General features: G+C 39.8%; 1 protein-coding gene across 3 annotated transcripts; it reads left to right on the top strand.

Annotated features, from left to right (window-relative positions):
• Positions 1-8746: 8746 nt before the first annotated feature.
• MRPS22 (mitochondrial ribosomal protein S22) lies at positions 8747-22588 on the top strand. 3 transcript variants are annotated; one of them, XM_069475396.1, is made up of 8 exons: positions 8747-8949; positions 11620-11783; positions 12874-13038; positions 15198-15341; positions 15756-15839; positions 17244-17389; positions 20806-20914; positions 21987-22588. In XM_069475396.1, the coding sequence occupies exons 1-8, from the start codon at positions 8778-8780 to the stop codon at positions 22080-22082; spliced, it is 1080 nt and encodes a 359-aa protein (XP_069331497.1). In that variant the 5' UTR covers positions 8747-8777; the 3' UTR covers positions 22083-22588. The 3 variants fall into 3 exon arrangements, with proteins under 3 accessions (XP_069331497.1, XP_069331496.1, XP_069331498.1); XM_069475395.1 differs by having other exon boundaries at positions 8771-8949; positions 11617-11783; XM_069475397.1 differs by lacking the exons at positions 20806-20914; positions 21987-22588 and adding an exon at positions 18045-18090 and having other exon boundaries at positions 8778-8949; positions 17244-17408.
• The last annotated feature ends 56 nt before the right edge of the window (positions 22589-22644 follow it).

Raw genomic sequence — 22644 nt, 5'->3', positions numbered from 1 at the left:
CCTGTCACCTAGGGGCCCTGGGTGAACTGTGGGCTCTATCTGCCCCCAAGGTCACCTTCACTGCTGCTCTCCGGCTCTTAGCAGTGCTGGTTCTTCTCATCCTTGCCTGGAGGCCTGGGCCCTTCTCTCCTAATTCTGCTTATCATTATTCACTTATTTATTCATTTATTCAATGGATATTTATTGAGCTCCTACTATGTTTCAAACACTGTGGTGACTACAGAAGGCATAGTGCCAAAGGCCCTGCGCTTATGAAACCTGTAGCCAGGTTTATGGCAGTTTTATTCATAATTGTCAAATTATGACAATGATGACTAAGATGTCATTTAGTAGGTGAATGGATAAACAAACTGTGATACATCTAGACAATAGAATATAGATTCAGTGATGGAAAGAAATGAGCTATCAAGCCACAAAATACATGGAGGAATCTTAAATGCATATTTGCTAAGTGAAAGAGGCCAGTCTGAAAAGCCTGCACACTATATGCTTCCAACTACATGACATTCTGGAAAAGGCAAAACTTTAGAGACAGCAATAAGAGCAGTGGTTGTCAGGGATTCAAGGATGCAAAAAGGGATGAAATAGGTGAAGCACAGAGAATATTTAGGGCAGTGAGACTATTCTGAATGATACTCTAACGGTGGAAACATAACATAACATTATGTAGTTCTCAAAACCCATAGAACTGTGCAACACAAGGAGTGAACGCTAATGTAAACTATGGACATTAGTTTAAAATAATGTATTGATATTGGTTTACCAATTGTAACAAATGTACCACACTAATGCAAGATGTTAATAATAGGGGAAACTGTGTGTGTTGAGGGGAGAGGTGGTATATGGGAACTCTATTCTTTCTACTCAAGTTTTCTGTAAAACTAAGCCTTCTCTAAAAAATATATATTAAAAAATATGTTATATATAAATATGTGATATATTATTTTAAAATTTAAAAAGATAATTATTTAAACAAAATAGTAACAGTGCATTGCTGGCTTTATCATATATATAAAAGTAAAATGTATGATAAAATAACATAAGGGCTAAGAGAGGAAAGAGAAGTATACTATGGTAAGTTTCTTATATGTGAAGTGGTATAATATCACTTGGAGGTAGACTGTGCTATAGATGTGTCCTGTAAATTCTACAACAACCACTAAAATAAAAATATAATAAGCCAATGAAGGATACAAAATAGAATACAAAATAACTCAACTAATTCGGAAGATATCAGAAAAATAAAATAAGAACAGCTTGGACAAATAAAAACCAAATAGCGAGGTGATAGTTAAAAACCTTACACAAAGAAAACTTTAGACTAAGACAGCTTCACTGGTGAATTCCACCAAATATTTAAGAAAGAAACAATACCAGTTCTGCACAAACTCTTCCCCAAAATTAAAAGAACATGAAAGACTTCCCAATTCATTCTGAGGCCAGCATTACCCTGATACCAAAACCATACAAATATATTACAAGAAAAGATAACTACAGATTAATATCGTTTATAAACATAGAACAAAAAGTCTTAAAATATTTCATCAAGTCAATCCAACAATAAATAAAAAGTATGATACATTCTTACCAAGCAGGGTTCATGCCAGGAAGGTAGCATTTTTAACATACAAAACCCAATCAATTAAATTCACCATATTAGCAAATGATAAAAGTAAAACCCTGTGTTCACCTCAATAGATGCTGAAAAAGCATTTGATAAAAATCCAGCATTCTTTCTGATTAAAAAAAGAAATTCTCAGAAAAGTAGGTATAAAAGGGAATTTCTGCAACCTGACAGAGGATCTATGAAAAATCTATAGATAACATACTTAATGGGAAAGACTAGAATACTTTTCCTCTAAGATCAGGAACAAGACAAGGATACTGCTATTCCCACTGCTGTTTAACATTGTACTGGATGTTCTAGCCAGTGTAACCAGGTCCCTCACTCATCTCTCCCAAAAAAAGAAAAAGGAAAAACAAAAAAGGCTCCAGATTGAAAGGAAGAATTAAACTTCATTTATAGACGTCAAGATTCTCTACATAAAACGTCTGATGGAATCCACTCACAATGAACAATAGATCTAAACATAAAATGTAAAACTATGAACCTTATAGAAGAAAACATAAGAAAAAATCTTTGTGATGTTGGGTTAAATAAAGCACGACCCATAAATTGGATTCCATTAAAATTAAAAACTTCTCTTTAAAAGATGTTAAGAGAATACAAAAGTGAGCCACAAAATAGAATAAAATATTTGAAAACATATTTCAATATAGGACTTGTATCCAGAATATATAAGAATTCTGAAAATTTAATAATAAGAAAACAAATAAATCAATTTCTAAAGTAGGTAAAAGATTTGAATAGACACATCACTGAAAAACATAAATGAATGCCAAACTAGCATATGAAAAGATGCTCAACATCATTAGTCATTAGGCCAATGAAAATTAAAAGCCATAATGAGATACCACAACACACCTGTTAGAATGACTACAATTAAAAAGAATGATTTTATCGAGTATTGATAAAGATGCTGAGGAAGTAAAACTCTCATACACTGTTGATGGAGATATAAAATGGTACAATTACTTTGTAAAACTGTGGAAGTTTCTTTAAAAGTTAAATATACACCTACCATATGATTCAACCATCCATTCCTAGATATCTACCCAAGAGAAATGAAAACATATGTCCAAAGACTTGTACACAAGTGTTCATAGGAACTTTATTTGTAATAGCCAAATCCTGGAAACAACCCCAAAGTCCCTCAACAGATGAATAGATAAATTGTGGTAGATCAATGCAATAGAATATTACTCAGCAACAAAAAGGAGCAAACCATTGATGCATATGACACCATAGGTGGATCTTAAAATAATCATGCTAGGTGAAAGAAGCCAGGTAAAAAAGAATAAAAACTTGTGATTTTTTTATATGAAACTCTAGAAAATGCAAACTATAATGAAAGAAAGCAGTGACTGCCAGGGGATAGAGTTATGTGGGAAGAGCAAGAGGACGGGATTACCAAGAGGCATGAGAAAATTTCTGGGGTGATGGATATGTTCATTATTTTGACTGTGGCTATGGTTATATTGCATGTTCATATGTCAAGATATATAAAATTTTATGCTATTTGTGTGTGCAGTTTATCGTATGCCCATTACACTTGAATAAACCTGTTTGTTTACTTACGTGTTTATTTATTTAAAAAAACACTGGGAAATTGTTGAAGTCAGGAATATGTGTATTCTCTTCTCATATTTTCCACAGAGCCTATCTCAAGCCTGAGTATGCAGAAGATGGCCAAAAAAGGTTAGATTACTTTCATCCCTACAAGACATACCAGCATAGGAAGAAACTCATTGGGCAAGGATGTTTACTGGTGCCATTTAGCTGATGGGGAAATTGTGATTTTTCTGAAGTAGCCAAAGTCACAGAGAGTGAGGGGACTTGGTCTGGTCACTCATTTCTCTGGACTGCTAGGTCAAGACAATCCATTTCATTCTGAAATGTTTGCATCCCTGGACAGTTTCTAGAGGAGGTGGAATGAATGCCACCCAGCCAGGGAACAAAATGACATACGAATGATGATGATGGTAGTAATAGCAATACTATTTACCGCTCGATGGCCACTGACCGAGTGCCAGAGCCCTACATGCTTCTTGTCTGTTACCCTCTTCCCAGTCCTGTGTGGAAGCTCTTACCATCACGTCTGAATATCAACAGGCGGGAGTAACATGGCTTTGTATAGCTAATAAGTTGCAGAGCTAGAATTTGAACCCATTGTCTGTCTGATTCCAAAGCCTGTGCTCCTACCATTAAACTGCCTCCATTCCCAGGCCAAAATACCTGTGTGAATACATGTATGTCCACCTGAACACAAATATAAGACCACACAGACACACACACACACATGCTCAACCATACATACATAGATGCATGCACACACATGTCCCTTGAACATACGCATATGTGCATACACATTCACATGGCAGATACAGCTGAGCACATACATGTATACATGCACACAGGTGCACACTTAGGGCACCCTAAGAACATACCTTCTGCCCTTCCAGTTTTAGCTTCCCACAAGTAGCATCTTACTGCCAGCCTCTTTCAGCCCAGGCCCCAGAAATCTTCAGAACACTGAAGTCCTAAGTCTAAGGTGAAATTATGCTCAGGCCTCTGATGTGGTGACTTGCATGTGAGTCCGGGCAATCAGATACATCACATTTTCCCATGAAAGAAATTTCTGACGGGCTTATTAACCTTTGAAAATACAAGCTATCAGTCCGAAGGACTTCCTGAGTCCAGATCAAATTGAAAAATAACCTTGTGACAGACCACCCGGCTCTGAGCTGATGGGAATTACTTTCAACCCAGGCCAGCATGTCCCTCAGACAAAATGTTCCACATACCAAACCTGACAGCAGCCAGCTCTCGGGAGCAGGGGAGCCAAGTGTCATCTATTACAGAGCATATCCACGATGGCTGTGACATGGAGTGTTGCTCTGGGCCCAAGTCACTGTGGGGGCAGCTGGGGTGGCAGGAAGGAGCCCACCGCAGTGCCTTTGACATTTACGTCCCTGAGCTATAGGACAGGGGGTCTGCCTGTCATCACAGACAGATGTAGTTTGGCCTCTGGCAATCATTTTCTGTTTCGAGTGTTCAGTTTGGTGTAGAATTGTAGTTCAGTGGATGCTACCAGAAGAAAAGACAGTGTCATGTGGAAAATTGGAGATGAACTGATAACTCCAGGCTAAGAGGAACTGATTAATCCACCCCCACCATCTCCCCATCTCTTTTGGGACACATGCTGGCTCAGAAGACAGTCCATGTAATTTCTGGAAGTCTCAATGTGTTTTTCACCCCATGGAACACATGTGCAACAGAGTTTTTCCACTACAATAGCTGCCAGAGACCTCAGAGTTTAGCTTTGTCTCTGCATTGAATAAACTGGGTGGTCTTAGGCAAGACCCTTAACTCCAAAGCCTCAGCTTATGTATATAGAAGATGGGGATATTGGTGCCTGCACTGTCTGTCTCACCAATTTGCCATGAAGATCAAAAAGACTGATAAGAAGACAGTGCACTCTGAGTGAGAGGAAAGGGGGTCGTGCCATCACCATCCCCACTATATATGTTCAAGGTTTTCCTGCTCAGACGCAGCCTTGCACAGGCTTCCAGGCATGCTTTCAAATGTTTTCCCTCTTCCCCTGGAGTTATTAGAAATAGTTTCCTGGCTTGCCTTCTGCCCTGCTACTGACTGTCCCACCTCTCAGTGGGCAGCACCCCACCCATGTGCCCAGCCCCAGCAGACACTTCAAACTTCTCACTCCTGAAGCTCTCAACACAACCCTACCTCTTCTTGGCCAGTGACTTTGCTTTCCAATGCTCAGAAAAAGAGGAGCAGAGAGGAAGGAAGACACTCTGATTCCCTCCCCCAAATTTAGCCACATGCCCTCTTTAACTCCTTACCTTCTGGTACTAAGGCTCCTTCCCATCTACTGGCAATGTCTCTACTTAGGATTGTCATCCCCTGAAGCTTCCTCCATCTCAAATCATCGCTTGTCTCTTCTCATTGCTGGCTCTTTGCTTTTTCCCTTAAAACCAGTCTCTCCTCAGCACATAAATGGGAATTTTGGCCATGGAATTTGTGTTTCTGTAGGAACATGCGAAAGATTTGGACCCTGAACAGAGGGAAGGGGAAAAAAAAAATCTCTGAGTGAAGACAAAAATGAGGCAGATGTGGGTCTTTGGGGAGGCTTCTAGGATACAGTATTAGAGACCATGTAGAAGTTGCAAAGGTATTGCTGGAGACTGCAGGGGTTCTGGATTGTCTAGACTGTCACCTTTCTCTCTCCATACCTCTCCCTGACTTCTATCCCCAAACCTTATCTTGAATTCTAAAAGCTCAGGTAAAAACCCTAGTCTCTTTAGGAAAACAAAAGTTTAAACCCTGCTAAATCACTGACAGTTGAGTAATTGAGATATCACTATACTTTTGTTTTACAAATAGTAGGAAGCCATTCTTGCTCCGCAGAACTGGTAAAGGTATGACTTGATGAATCCTACCAGTAGCTGCAGCCAGATAGTCTTGGGCTGTCAGTCAGAGGGTCAGCTTTCCACATTCTCCATGGGGAAATAGGACCCCACCCAGGTCAATCAGCCTTTCTTACCAGGAACTTGGATTTGATAGAAAGCATGTATGGGAACCAAGTTATTATGACAGCATCCTCCTGGAGAGATTTCATGAGTTCTTGCCTCTGAAGCCCCTGGATCTGCCATCCTTAAAGTCCTTCCTAAGCTTTGACTGTTCAACTTTTCCTTTAACTCTGAGATATTTAACACCCTTCCAATCACTTCCATCTCTGTCTTACTCAGGAAAAATTTGTCTATTGCAACCAGAGAACCTCTGAATACCTTCCTCAGAAAGTAACTGAGCTTACATTCTGAGAAATACATCTAAAAAAAGAAAACATAACCAATTTATTGCCACACAACCTTCATACCCTTTATGAAACACCAGGAATCAGATCCTGAAAGTATTTTATTCTTAAAGTCTGCAAGATAAGTATTATCATTATACACATTTTGCAGGTGAGGTACTGAGGCTCTGAAAGATGTGGGCATCTGCCCAAGGTTATAGCTAGAACCAGGAATCTTTGTTACTCCAGGTCAGTAAAACTCACTGTAGACCAAGTAAAGGAGATTAGTGAAAGGAAAGCAGAAAGCTCTCTGGCCAAGACAGCACCTTTCTTCCTCTCTCTCTGCACAATATCCTATCCCTGTTTCTGAAGATCTGCTCCATTTTCCTGACTTTCTCTGCAGACTGGCTTTCTCTGCTCACTTATCAGTAAGCATTCTGATGCTACTTCCGCCCAAACTCTGAATAGTTATTTACTTCAAACTTTCACCATCAATTACAGTTTGTATAATATGTATCTAAGTTTGAATTATTGAGAGAAAATCTACTTGGTGCCTGTTCAGATGGGTGGGCTGAAAAAATGTCCCCCCACCTCTCCCCAACCCCGAAAGATAATTATATCCTAATCTCTGGAACCTGTGAATGTTACCTTATATGGAAACATAGTCTTTGCATATGTGATTAAATTAAAGATTTTAAGATAAGGAGATTACTTTGGATTATCAGAGTGGGCCCTAAATGCAATCACGTACATCCTTATAAGAGGGAGATAAACAGAGGGAGACTTGGCACAAACAAGAGAGAAGCTGATGTGAAGATGGAGGCAGAAACTGGAGTGATGTAGCCACAAGCCAAGGAATGCTTGTAGTTCCCAGAAGCTGGAAGAGTCAAGACACAGATTCTCCCCTAGAGCTAGAGCCTCTGAAGGGAGCAGGGCTCTGTTGATCCTTTGGTTTCAGCCCAGTAATACTGATTTCAGATTTTTGGCATGCAGAAATTGGGAGAGAATACATTTCTGTTATTTTAAGCCACCAAACTTGTGGTAGTTTGTTAGAGGAGCCACAAGAAACTACTACATCAACCAATGGATTCATTCCTCCTGAAATAAGTGTTCACCCATTGTCCAATCAGCTGTGTCTGGGGGGATGTTTTTAAAATACACAGCTGCTGAGGCCTGCTCTCTCAGCAGAGGCTGTGGGAAAGTAGTAGATGGTCAATTCTCAGGGAAAAGTCATGGCTAGGAGAAATCTGCCTGCATTCTGCTACCACTCCCTGACACTTGCTATCACATAGGTGTGAGAGGAAGTGTTGGGAAGAGCAGGGCAGCAGTCATACCCAAATAGGTGCCAGACCTAGGGCCCTCCCCTTCCCCTGTCAAAATCAGGAATGAGTTCATAAACAGCATTCTTAATGAGGAGTGGAGAAAAAAAGAGGTGAGGTTAGAAGGTGAGTCTATTGGTTCAGCTAATTAAAACAAGTGTTTACTGAACAACCTTCTTTTGCCAGGCCTTGCGATATGCTTAGCATAGGCACCAACCTGTATCTAGGGAAGGATAAGACCTGCACATCCTGGACAGCTGGGAAAGAACAAAAAGAATCATTTAGTCAATCATTTATTCATTTATTCAACAAATGTTTGCTGTGCACATAGATGTATGAGGCTAGGTGATATTGCAATAAAATCTGTAGAATCATTGTCTTCATGGGGTGAGAAAAATAAGTAAGCAGATGAATGAGCAAAATAATCACAAATTGTGAAAAGGGCTATAAAGGAAAGGAGCAAGTTATGAGACAGAATAAGATGGATGAATTGGTGGTGGGGGGGTGGTAGTGGTAATCAGGGCTTGAAATCAGGATTTAGATTTGGGGTGTGTGTGAGAAGTTTGGAAAGTTGAATAGGTAGGATTTAAACCTGGGGATGGGAGAAAAGTTTTGGGCATGAAGTAGAAATGTATTATTTAGAACCATACAAAAGAATAAAAGGCCCAGGTAAAATTGCATAGAGGTGTAAGTTTTAGCTTAGCATAGGGAGGGGAGACGAACATCTTCTACTTGTGAATAAGCGGTTGATCAGTGAAACCAGTTTGATGGTGAGTACATGTGGTGCTTATTTTTCCATTCTTGGGGTACTTCACTTAGTAGAATGGGTTCCAGCTCTATACAGGAAAATACAAGAGGTGCTACATCACCGTTGTTTCTTGTACATTCTTTATTATGTAAAGGCCCAGAAAGTTTCCGCCCTTCCCGCCCTCAATTAGACTACATTTCCCAGAATGCTGCACGAACTAGGCGTGAACAGGAAGTCGCTCCCAGCCGCTGCCGGCGCAAGTGGTCTCGGAAAAACATGGCGACCCTCAGAACGTCTGTGTTGTTGGGGAGCCTCCTGAGAGGCTCTCGGGGTTCGGAGCGGCTCTGTTTTCGGGTCCGAACCCAGCCCCGGCCCGATGCCCTGCTCCAGCCGCTCCCCCTGCTTTTCGAAGTGGGGCTGCCACGCTGCCAGTTCGGCTCCGAGGCGGGTAAGTGATCTGCGGGACGTTCGCTGGGGCGTTCTCCCGGGAGACTTAGAACCTGATTCTGGCTGATGAAAACCACGCGGCGGCCCCCGCGGCACTTCTCGCAGCGCGTTCTCAGACTTAGTCGGCTTCCTTCTGTACCTGTAGAGTTTGTCATCGCCTACATTTGTTCATTCATTCACTCACTAAGCCAGTAATGCCTGAGTCCCGCTCCTTGCAGAACACAGTGCAAAAGTTAGGGGGTATGGCAAACTGATACTGACACGGACCTTTTCCTCAGGGAACTCATGGCTCACTGGGGAATTGGCAGTGCAGTGTGACTCGGCTGAGATAGGAGACGCACGTAGCAGAGGCACTCAAACTGGGTTCCTGGAAAATATGACCAAAGCCAAGACCTGGTTAACCATGCTAAGGAGAAAGCAAGAAGCATTCCAAGCAGAGGGGACAGCATAAGCAATTGTCCAGAAATGAGACTGAACGCAGGTCTTTGGGGGTAGGATTTTGGTGGTAGGATTGATGAGGCCCGGCTCTGGTTTTGGATTTAGGTTTAAAAGGAAAAAATCAAGATTTTTTTAAGTTCCTGGCTTCAGTAGTTAAGTGGAGGGTCGTCCCATTTATACCAAGATGGAGGAGAATAATTATAGGAACTAGGTTTCAAAAAAACGGGGGTCGAGGGTGGCCTGCGGGAGGGTAGGAGTAGATGAGGTCTGGAGATGGGAAGGCAGGGAGAATTAAACCTATTTTGGACACATTAAATTTGACCTGCCTGAACAACAACATAGCGAGACTCTGTCTTTTAAAAAAAATTTTTTTTGAGGTTCCTTTGAGATCCAGGTATTCAGTATTCAGTTAGGTATAAATTGAAGAACATCGGAGTACAAATGCTAACTAAAGCTGGACGAATGGGTGAGATTGAAGAGAGAGTAGTGCTGAACACGTACTGTGTGCTGGACACTTTGAGGGACCCTGGGTGCCCGAGATAAGACAGGGTTCTGGTTTTCGAGAGCCCATCATCTAGTGGGGGACATAGTGATGTAAACAGGCCACCTTAACTTCTTTTCTAAATGATGTTGGAAGCCATTTGTGAATTTCAGGCTTGGGCGTGATCTTAATTACATTTTTAAAAGATTATGCTGCTTGCTTTGTGGAGAATGATCTGTAGTGGAGCCAAAATGGAGGCAGGGAGGCTAAGTCAAGAGATGAGGATGGTACTGACAGTGGGAAATGGAGGATTAAAGAGAGATTTATGAGGGCTATCGATCAGTATGTTCTATGTCACTCTTTTTGTTTTGTTTGGGGGCTTTTTTTTTGGTAAAATCGGATAATGGTTATTATTTACCTCATGGGGTTGTTGTAAGGATTAAATGTGAAGTATGTAAAATATTTAGCTCAATAAGTACTGGCACATGGTAAATATCTAATAAATATCAGCTGTTATCATTACTGTTGTTATTACTGCTGCTATTGGCTACATCTGGATAGTAAGAGAGAAGTTAGGAATGACTGTAAGTAAGGTTTTTGGCCTTAATGACCTACTTGGGTGGTGCTGAGATAGGGAACAGTAAGATAAGCAGGCTTGAGACAAGAGAAAGTTGGTTGGTTTTGATTTGGCAATGTTTAAGTGCATGTGAGATGTCTGTTAGGTAATTGGATGGAAGATGATCTTGGCCAGAGATTCAGATTTTAGAGTTTCCAGAATATAAATATGATTAAAGCCCTGGGAGGCTAGGAGAGATCATCCAGTGAGAATGTTTGAAAGGGAAAAGGACATCGTTCAGAATCCTGAGGGACACCGACAGTTAGTTACAGGACTGGCAGAGGAAAAGGTGACTGGGAACAGATAGCTGCTGCTTTTTCTTTCCTAATGGAAATGGAAATAGAAGTTAGTCAAAGGAATAGGCAAACTGTGTGAGGCAGACCTGAGATTTGAGTCTCTTCGTTATCTGTCTAAGCCTGTCTAAGCTTCTTCGTTATCATGTCCAGTAATCCAAGCCCTTCCTAGCTGCAATCCCTTAGCCTAGAATTTCCTTCTCTTTTTTCTCTGCCCTATGAGGCCCTTGGGAAGCTTTCTTGACCCTGTCATGCCCTTCTCTATTCCCAGGCTATGTTTAGTTCCTTCCTCTGCAATCACACAAGCCCCCATGCCTGCCTTGTATATAGCACTTTGAGGAGCCCCATGGTAGATTGGGAATGATCTAGACTCTAGAGCCAGATAAACCTTGGCTTAAATCGTAGCTCTATCACTTAATAGCTAGTTGTCTTTGAGTAGGCTTCAGCATCCTCATTTATAAAATTGGGATATCAACAGCTATTTTGTGGGTGGTTGTAAGCATTCCTGAAAATGTATGTTATGCTTGGCATATGGGAGACAACTCTGTAAACGTTAGCAACCATTATAATTATCATTATTATTACATTAATTACTTTTTCCTGTTGCTTCCTTCATTAGCCTGTCATGGCAGAGGCTGAGTCTTTATCCTCAGTGTAGTGAATGCTCAGTAAATTTTAAATGAAGGAATGAATGAATGGATCTCATAGGTGTTATTAATAGCATTATGCAGTGCTGAGGTAGACATTGTGCTAATGGTTCTTATTAAGTTACTTTTCTATTTAGGAGTCTTGTTGGCTTATCATTTTTGCCAGCTTCTTATTTACTAAAGTCTATTTTAGCAGAATCTAGTTACTCAGAAATCAAGAAACCTACATTTATGGATGAGGAAGTTCAAAGCATACTCATGAAGATGACAGGCTTAAACTTGCAGAAGACTTTTAAACCAGCTATACAAGAGCTGAAGCCACCAACCTATAAACTAATGACCCAGGCACAGCTGGAAGAGGTATGTGAATGCAGGCACATTGTTAGAATACCTTTCTTTAAGGGGTTAAATAAGATTTCCAGAGGGCCCTCCAGGTGCTTATAGCTGTTATTCCACAGTTACTAGTGAGGGAGAGTACCAGGCACAGAACTGAGAACAACGTTATAATAGGCAGGTATGGAGTGTGGCCAGAATTGAGCAGACTAGGGCAATATGATCAGATCTGGGTGTCCAGAGAGTCTTGTCTTTGCTCTCAAACCAGCCTGAGCATCCTTCCTTTTCCCTGCCTGCTCCAGCTTCCTTCCTGGAGAAACCTCTGCTGTGAGCTGCCTTGGGGCTGAAGCTTTGGTGAGATTATGTGATCCTGCTGAACAGCATCCTACTCCAGGCATCAGTGTCTTCCTGGAGCCATGGGTACTCAGTCCTTTGTGGAAAACACTTTGGTGTATGAATATAGGAAGCATTAATACTCTTCCTTCTGATTCAAAAGTAATTTTTAGTGATAGCCAAAAATTCAAATATCTAATAGTAGATCACATGAAGTGTGAAAGTCCCCTTTCCGCCTCTTAGAAGTAACCACGTTAACAATATGGCATGAAGCAGTATAGTTAGTAGTTAAGAGCATGAGCTCTAAAGTTGGGTTGCCTGGGTTCAAATCCCAGTGTTGCAACTTCTGAGCAATTTACTTAACATCTGGGTGCCTCTATTTTTGCTTCCATAAAATGGAGATGATAACAATAGCACCTAGCTCATAAGATGGTTTTGGGCATTAAATGAGCCAAATACATTCAGAGTATTTGAATCATAACTGGCACAGAGTAAGCACCCAATAAATGCAATCCTTTATCTCAGGCAGCTTTTGAAGCCTGGCTCTATCAGAACATTCCTTTGCAGTTTTGATAACAGTTGAGCCTGTAGCTCTCAGCCACACCACAGAGGCAAAGACTACGGCTTACAAGTCCAAGTTTGGCTTTTCACTCACTGATATGTGACTATAGCTTATTTTCTTTGCAGTTTTTAGCATTTTTTGATTAGTATCTGCTTTTGTCAGATGATCCTTTTGGTATGTAATCTTGTGGCTTTCCTCTAGGAATGTTTTTTATTTCATTAGGCTACAAGACAGGCAGTTGAAGCAGCTAAAGTACGATTAAAGATGCCACCTGTTTTGGAAGAACGAGCACCAATAAATGATGTGTTAGCTGAAGATAAGATTTTGGAAGGAACAGAAACAGCCAAGTATGTGTTTACTGATATATCATACAGCATACCACACCGGGTAAGTATATGTTTAATTGTAAAATGATCTTTGTTTGAAATACCATGTGGGGATGGGCTTGAGGGACTATGTGACCTGGCTGTCTCTGATGCTTCCAAACCAGAATTCGTCTGACTGGGTGAGATTCTTCTGGAAGATGTAGTATAAGAAGGATGAGAAATACAGACCACTCCCATATCATTATGGTACTGTTTCCCTACAGATTATAGACACAGTGTATTGCACATTGACTGCAAAGAGACAGAACAAGGGGTATAGAGACAGGCAGAAATCTACCCCCAAACCACAAATTGACAAAAATCTACAAGGCAGTGGGAAAAAGAGATTCTTTTTGCCTACGTTAGACCGATTTCCTTAGCTGAAGCCTTTTGAGATGATGGAGTGTTTCTGTCTGTAAATTCCTTGATGATGCCAAGAAACTCAGCCTTCCAAAGGATTTTCTTTCCACAATTTTCAGTAAGAATGACAGATGATTCCCAGATAATTTTTGGACATCACCACTTCATCTGTTGTAGTTGTTATTCTCTGGCTTTTCTTTCCTTGATTGCCAATAACACTCTGGTACTTAAAAAATATATCAGTTTGGTATTTGAGCCTTTGTAAGCAAAGAATAAAGAGAGAGTAATTTATAATTCAGCCCACAAAATACATTAGAATACTATAGAATGCTGAGTTTGGGAGAAGGGCCACCCCATATTACTCAGTCTTTTACACGTATATGGTTATGGTTGGAAGACAGGATTTGAGCTATGTCCATGTCTGTGTACCCGTCATCTGCATGCCTGACATAATGAATAAGGATCACAGCATTTTCATTAATTAGAATTTTTTTGTGTGCAGTGCTTTAATATAAGTTTGCAATGCTATGAAGGCTGGTTATGGGAGCATTTTATAACTTGAAAGGGAGAAAGGAACTTGGAATTCAGGTTTCTCCAATTACCAAAATCCTTCTGAGGAAAAATTGTGTTATTTTGGCTTGTTATTTTGGATCTGCTGGGGTTTTTTTTTTCTATTTGCAGTGCTTGATGAAAGTTTTAATTATACTATGCTCAGAACACATTTAGAGACTCATATACCTCTGAGAAGTTGAGAGTCAGTACCATCTTGTTAATTGATACATTATTAATTATCAGCAATGTGCAAAGCTTCATGTATGTCACTGCGAGTGTTGCAAAGAATTACAATGCAAGTTTTTTGCCCTTTTCCAATTATATGACAATATGTGAGAAGTGTCAAGAATTGTGCATGTGTTAAATTGCTAGTTGAATGGTATTAACAGTGGATGGAATTCAGAGATTTCCATGGCCTGGAATTTGGCAGTTGGAAGAGTGGAGAGACCAGAGGCAGGTGGACCAGTCTTGGTGTGGAATTAAGACTCTGCATTCTTGGGTTTGTTCCTTTTATCCCAAGTACTGTTTCTTTTTTTTTTTTTTTTTCCTGACACAGAGTCTTGTTCTGTCACCCTGTCTAGAGTGCAGTGACATCATCATAGCTCACTGCAACCTCACTCCTGGGCTCAAGAGATCTTTCTGCCTCAACCTCCTGAGTAGCTGGGACTAGACCTGTGCCACCATGCCTGGCTAATTTTTTCTATTTTTAGTACAGACAGGGTCCCTCTTGCTCAGGCTGATCTTGACCTCCTGACCTCAAGCAATCCTCCCGCCTCGGTCTCCCAGAGTGCTAGGATTTACAGGCCTGAGCCATCATGCCTGGCCTATCCTAAGGACTTTAAACATAGATTATAAAGTTGTAAAATCTGTTTAGGTGAGACTTTAGGATGAGGAAATGAAATAATTTGAAAAGGCCTTATAGTACTTCTTTCTTCTAAGATGGATTTAGATGAATCTCAGATCAGCTTTTTTTTTAGCTGAACCATTTAATAATGTCTTGAACTCACATTACCACCATAGTTGGTGCTTACTAAATACTTTTATTTTAGATTTCTGATTGTCAGATTCACAGCAGTGATTAGTGAAGGAAGTGTCAAACCTTGCCAAGTCTTTGAGGTTTAAAATTATCATTGAACTCACACGCATGATTGCATTTTATGTTTCCTAGTTGCAATTTATATTGTTGATTGCAAATTATTCTTATAATGGGACACAGGAACTAAAAATAATTCCTCACAAACTCATCCTTGATTATGTCTCCTATTTCAGGAGCGTTTTATTGTCGTCAGAGAACCAAGTGGCACATTACGCAAAGCATCTTGGGAAGAACGGGACCGAATGATACAAGTTTATTTCCCAAAAGAAGGTCGTAGAATTTTGCCACCAATAATTTTCAAGGAAGAAAATCTTAAGGTAAGGTGACTTGGGTTTTATATTTTAGAGTTAGTGGTGATTTCTTTGTTTTTTTTTTTTTCAGATCTTAACATTTTGGCCTATTTGTTTCAGATTTTTTTTTTTTTTTTATTTCATCTTATTGTTATGGGGTCTTTGTTGAACTAGTTGGTTCTGGTGCTACCCAGCATATGGCCTTGTTAAACACAGATAAACATTTCTAATGGTAACTTGACTAGGGTTTCTCTCTCTTATAATTGGCTTAGCTAGGATTTGAATCTGGGTATAACAATTACAAAGCCCATGTTATTTGTTTATGCTTCTTGATAGGCGCAGACGCGGCCTATATTTGGATGGGCAGGCCTATCATAGCATCAGGATGAGTGCTGAACTTTTGTATTCTAATCTGATTCCAACTTTGCTGTGTGGTTTTAGACTATGTATAGCCAGGACCGGCATGTTGATGTCCTCAATCTCTGTGTTGCCCAATTTGAGCCAGATTCCTCTGAGTATATCAAGGTACGTATATTTTATAGTTTCTAAAATATAGGCTTAAATATGATTATGAGTAAGATTTTTAATCTAACCTAACACAATGAGTTTGGTTGTAAGGTTTAATACACAGGAAACGGAAAGTCTGAAAATCTGTTGAGTATAGATGTGTGTCAGACATACATATTTTATCCTTGTATCAATCTTTGATTAAGGATGAGGAAATTTAAACTTGAAGTAGCTTGCTGAAAGTTGCATAACTAGTAAGTGGTAAGGTTAGAACCCAAACTTGTGACAAAGTTTATTCTCTTTTCAATTTACCATATAAAAACAAAGTTATTTACTAAAATTTGCCAAAATGCAATGTGTATATCATAATTTAGTAAGTATTCATTAGTACCTTCTATGTTTAAAGTATTACTGTGGATAGTATAGGTGATACCATGAACTAGGATAGGGTGTGTCAAAGCCAGCAGTCCAGATATGATTGTGGGGAAGGGTGCTTGGTAAATACACAGATAATTATCTCCTTAGGCTTAAAATGCTAGCCACTAAGAGAAGGTTGCAAAGTACTCTCAGGAAAGGCTTCATAGGGGTCTTAAAGAGAATTCTAGAAGGGCAGGGAACATTGTGGCAGGTGGAGTTGGATGAGGTGTTTCAGGTATAGAGAACAGTACGAGCAACAGGTAGGAAATAATAAAGTATGGTTGAGGAATGGCCAATCATCTGGTTTGCTTGTACATGCAGTGTGTATGTAGGGGAGTGGCTTGACATCAAGCTGGAAAGTGGATGGGGCCGTATCACCATGATCTCTGGTGCTAGGCTGAGGAATCTGGACTTTGGTCAGCAGGCCTGTGAAAGCCGTTTAGACAGAGGAATGCCCTTATCAGTCCTCATTTAGGAAGATCAATATGAAAGGAGAACTGAAGGAACATTACTTAATAAGATGGAATGAGTTAGCTGAGGGAATAGGGTAGTTGATGGGATCAGGGAAAGGGGAGTAGTGAAAATATATTCTTGATTTCTTTTCTCCCCTAGTGACCAAGAAATGGGTGATACACTATTTCCAGTGGTCTATTCATATGTAAGAGGTGCTTAATAAATAGTGCTTGGCTGCTGAAAAGTAATTGATATGGCCATAAACGTTTGGTAGAACTTGTTCTAGGCTGCTCCACTTCTACAGTGGAGAAGGTACAGATTTGCTGTCGTTTAGGGAAACTCTTCTTACTAGAACTCTCCATCCCACCTAAGGTGGGTTGTACAAGGAATGGTTTAAATCATACCTATTGGTTAATGATAAGGAGGCAGCTATATGTAGACTTGGTTTTACTTTCTTGGGCAGCACTCATGCTCTAGTCAGTGTGTATCGAGTACTGCTGCTCCCTTCTTTTTATTTTTACATTTCTGAAGACTTGTATTTTATGTGGATAGGTTCATCACCAGACCTACGAAGATATAGATAAACATGGGAAGTATGACCTTTTGCGTTCAACAAGACACTTTGGTGGGATGGCTTGGTATTTTGTGAATAAGAAAAAGATTGATGGTTTGCTGATTGATCAAATTCAGAGAGATTTGTAAGTATGATCTTATTAAGTAAAAGAACAATTCTTTTTTTTTTTTTTTTTTTTTTTTTTTTTTTTTTTTTAAAAACAATAGTTTCATATTTTTTTCCCCCACCCCCCCTTTCCCGAGTCAGCACCTTCAAGTGTTACCACTCCCCAAACGGTGCGCAATGCACTCATTGTGTAGGCATACCCCCATCCCCTCCCCCACCCCCCACCTCAGTCTGATGTCCAATTGGTGTCGTTCCCAGGTTTGTATTTAGGTGATGATCAAGGAAACCAATTTTCTGGTGAGTACATGTGATGCTTGTTTTTCCATTCTTGGGATACTTCACTTAATATAATGGGTTCCAACTCTCTCCAGGAGAACCATAGAGATGTTGTATCTTCATCATTCCTTATAGCTGAGTAGTATTCCATGGTATACATATACCACAGTTTACTAATCCAATCATGTATTGATGGGCATTTGGGTTGTTTCCACATCTTTGCTATTGTGAATTGTGCTGCTATAAACATTTGGGTACACGTGCCTTTGTTACAGAATGACCTTTTTTCCTTTGGGTATATGCCCAGTAATGGGATTGCTGGGTCAAATGGCAGGTCTACTTGAATCTGTTTAAGATACCTCCATAATGCTTTCCACAGAGGTTGCACTAGTTTGCAGTTAAAAGAACAATTCTTATTGCCCTTATGTTTCATCTGTATTTAAGCTATGATATTTTTCCAGTGTTGCCCAGTGAGAAACTGAAGCTTTCACTTACCTCAGTTTATGTTCTTCTAGCATAACCCAGTTTTCCCAATCTTTGCTTTTGTGTTGCATATACAAACGTAGATTCTTTGAAAGAGTAAGTGGCTTTGGATCTGTACCGTATACCCTGAATATTGACTTACCCAGGGCTTACCAGTGCTCCTGGGTGTCAGTGAACTTTCCAGATACACAAAGGGAAATTAAATAGGAAATGTAAAGAAGTAGACATAAGCTCTGGCGGGTGTTTATTTTCTGGCAGAACTATTTCTAGGGCTTTTCAGTAAAAGTCACTTACCTTATGAAAATACTTTTGCTTTTGATATCTCGTGCTTTTGTAAGATTTTTAAGGCATCAAAAAGTTTTTCAAAGTAGTGTGAAACAAAGAATGTTTGTTTTATTTTAGCATCAAGCTGGTGTACTCCCAGGCTTCTAGCTGAAAATAATTGTACTTTACAACTCCTGATAAAATGGAAGACCAGTTATTTTTGAGCATCTTTCTATCAGTTGGCTCAGGAAGGCCAAAATGACAAGGAATGGCTGTAGTAAAAAAATCAACTTTCCACAAAAGCTCTTGCAGAACTCTAAAGTCTGAACTACAGGAAGAGGGTTTAGTGATTATTGCCACTTTCAGACTGTTAGTTTTGACTCAGAGTATATCCTACATACATACATGTAACCTGAATCATACACACAAAGGTAAGGCATTGGGTACTGGAAGGGTCTACATGCATTGTCTTAAGAACTGCAGCCCACATTTGGAAACAGTATATCATTTCTCTTAGAAACAGCATTCCTAACGATAATTTCCAGGCCAGCCCGTTTCACCAGCATGTGTAGTGTAATCCAAATCAGAAGGCAGAAATAGACCTTCAAACCCCATATGAAGGGGGCCGGTGGTGATAGGAATGTCCAAATGACTTGCCTTTATGTGTATTATCTCCTATGAATGAATTTTCTACTTAAAAGAGTTTCTCAAATGCAATCATTCTGAAATTATTAAAACAACATGTTTTTGTAAAATATTAGAACAACACAGAAATGCTTAAGTTTGAAAATTAAAGTTCTTTATTGAGTTGTACTAATATAGGATATTATAGTATAACTTTATCTGCTGTGCCTGTGCAAAACCTCCCCTATGGTAATTCTGAACAGGACAGTGAGCTTCCTGCAAATCACAGGCTGGACAGTAGAGGGTGCATAACCTCACTGAATAGAGCGCAGGCCGGAATTCAGATTCTGCACGTTTATTTCTAACTTAAGTCCCACTGTTGGTTTTGTTTTGAAACCCTTTGAAAATCTTTTTGAAAATATAAATTTATTTGCTCTTAATTTCAAATATGGGCTGTGTATTAAGCTAAATTTAAATGGCTCTGTAGGACATTACACTTCAGCCTGAACCCAGTGAAGCCCTAAACATGATTCTAATAGATAGAAACCTAGTTAAGCTCTTTATAGGGCCACATGCCTAAGCTTGAAAGGGAATTATTTTTTATCTTTTATCTTTTATTGGGGAGGTACTTTGTTGCCACGTTTATTGGACTTTGTTAGATTAATAACAAGCACAATAGATTTGTAATGAACAGTTTTTATTTTCCCCCCCGAAAAGCTTTATCAGACAAGCAGCTCTGGTTTCTCAGCTTTCCCAAGATGGCCTTTAGGGTAGATGGCCCTTAGGATAGGACTAGAGCATTTCTCTCCGGTCACCATGGCTTGTGGAATTCTGTACATCCTCCCACTGCCACCCTGCTCGTCATTCCCGAGCTCAGGTAGTGGAAAAGCAGGGAAGGTTAAAGAGTGATAGCTGGGGGCAGGCACTGAAGTAGGGTATCCTCATCCCCCCCCACCCCAACTAGAAGCCAGCAGCTTACTAAGTAAGTATATATGGCAGAGCCTCACAATATGAGCAAATTTTGGAAGGGTTATTTTCATATTACTCTCCCCACCCCACCTTTGAGGTGGCAAATGCTAGTAGGAAGGTATCATTTGAGAAGAGAGTGATTGTTTGGTTTGGGGAAGGCAAGGAAGTTTTAATGTTGATAAAAATTGCCTGATGTGCATAATTTCAGATTTGTTTTACTAAGATGCTAATTTTTAACTGAGTGTTCTGTGAATAGTCAGATGGCCTGTAGTCTTTCCTTGGACTCCTAGGGGGCCTCTTGTAGAGACATTTATCTACTAATTTAGTCTTGATGAAAATTTGTTAGCAGATGTTAGTAAAGACAAGTAACTTTGAGATCCCTATGACCACCAACCTCCTGCTTATGGGGATGAAGTTGTATTTCTGTCCTCTGAGTTGGATTCGATTATTACATGCTGGTGAAGTGGGCTGGCCTGGAACTCATCTACCATTAGGAATGTTTCTATGAGAAATGGTGCTCCATTTCGGAAAAGAATACAGCCACATTGGGAATATAGTCACTTTCAGAAATTGGGCACTTTCTATAGTGACTCCTGCCCTACCTGCCTCAAAGAATCTGTGTGAGGCCTAAATTAGTCAATTTTCCTGAAAATGCTTTTGAAACTGTAAAACTGAAGGCTCCCCAACCACCCAACACCTGCACCTCCCAGCCTGAGGAAAGTCTGAAATGCAATTTAGTTTGAAGTTGGTGCACACTTTATAGGACTGTGATGTAAATGAAGAAAACCCCTGGATAACTTCAAGCCCTCTCATTCTCAGAATTGATGATGCCACCAGCTTGGTCCAGCTGTATCACCTACTCCATCCAGATGGCCAGTCAGCTCTAGAGGCCAAAGATCAGGCTGCTGAGGGAATAACTTTAATTAAGGTAAGGGTCTTTTTCCATATAGGCTGTTTTGTGGTGGTAAATGAGTTGGGAAAAATTCATAAGTGGGTCATATTTAATAACTAAATAGATTTGCGAATATGGAGCATTTGTGGTCTCAAAAACATCAGTGTGACTACTGACTACAGTCCCCATATTTCTTCAGCCTAGACGGCAGAAACAGATGGGACGGAGGTGGGAGAACAGTGCAGTAAAGTAGGGCAGGTGGTGAGCATGGTGGCAGCTGGAGTCCAGAGAAGTTTGGATAGTTAGGGCAGCAGCCATGTTCTTTGGAGCACTCTAAAGGCCAAGCTGTATCTGAGGTAATCAAGCCCCCAGCAGGACAGGGTGGAGGACTAAACAGCACATATCCTCAAGAGCAGCTTGGCACATTACATCAGGGGAAACAGGTGCCAGGAGAGGAGAGGATGGTGCTTGGATACTACAAAACTTAGTTGTATTCTCACTTTGGAATTGTACATCTCTTAAAACCATGGACTTAAGTGGATTGAACTGTAGCTGCTGAGAGTTGAGATGATTTTTTTCAGGAAGGGAAAGGGAGATGAGTTTATAATTTCACCTCCTCTAATGCTCAGAATAGACGTGGTTTTATGGAACCGGTTTCTATCCCAGTAATATTTTTTGCATGCTCCAAAACAAGGCTTACTGAAGATAAAAATGACCTGTGAATGATACACTGGGAAGAGGAAACTACAGTACTAATCCGTACTAATCCTAATCTTCTTTGATAAGCCAGATAAAGCAAAATGCCTTTGAAGAAAACATTCTTTAAAGTTAGTTTTCTAACACTTATCCTCTAGATTTCTGTCTAACCTAATGATTTTCATTTTGGTCTAGGCTAAAAGATGGCAGCCATATTATAATACTTTTGGTGTTTAGAATTAGTACTGCTTGAACTGTTAGGTACTGTTTTTCTATGTTTCGTTTTATAACCAGAAAAACAATTGTGGATTTAACTGGGACTCTTCTGTGCTACTGATGTCTTAAAATTGACAACTTTGTAAGTAGTGTATGTCCTATTGCTTTAAAACTTTTTTTTTTTTAATTTAAACAGGTCTTTGCAAAAACAGAAGCACAGAAGGGCGCATATATAGAATTAACACTGCAGACTTACCAAGAAGCATTCATTAGCCATTCTGCAGCTTCCTGAAATCATTTTAAAATACCTTTTACTGACTACGTTTCCCTTTGTTAATATTGAACTAAATGCTTAAAAATGTGAAGATCAAAAGGTACTGATTTGTAGTTATTTATACAAACAAAAACCTGTAACCCTATTCACTTTCCTAGGCTATAAGGGGATAAGTGAGAAATATATTTGAGTGCCTGGATATGAATTGTTTTAAAAAAGTCCTGTGCATTTCTGTTTCTCTCTGACCAAATAGGTTAACAGGTAATTTAGACAGAACTCCACTATTAATAAGGTTAGAGGAACAGAGTTCAGAAATGGGTAGCTTTTAGATAATGAACTCATGTTACCCAAGCTACGGACTGAGGGGGATGATGCAATGAGACCAAAAAAAAAAAAGTGGGAAGGGAGTTTAGAGAATCACAGCATGGATATTCAGTTATAAGAAAAATGTGATTGATATTTGAAAATGTAGATTTAGTTACGCAAAGAAAAGAGAATATGGGGCCAATCCCTAGATGAGGTGTAGTTTTGGCTCAGCTTTCTCAAACTAGAAGCCTGTTTTCATTATTCAGAAAGGAAA

The sequence above is a fragment of the Eulemur rufifrons genome, chromosome 7 (assembly GCF_041146395.1).
Source record: "Eulemur rufifrons isolate Redbay chromosome 7, OSU_ERuf_1, whole genome shotgun sequence".
Taxonomy (NCBI): Eukaryota; Metazoa; Chordata; class Mammalia; order Primates; family Lemuridae; genus Eulemur; species Eulemur rufifrons.
Note: the sequence above shows the minus strand (reverse complement) of the source record. Positions and strands in the feature narration are given on the sequence as shown.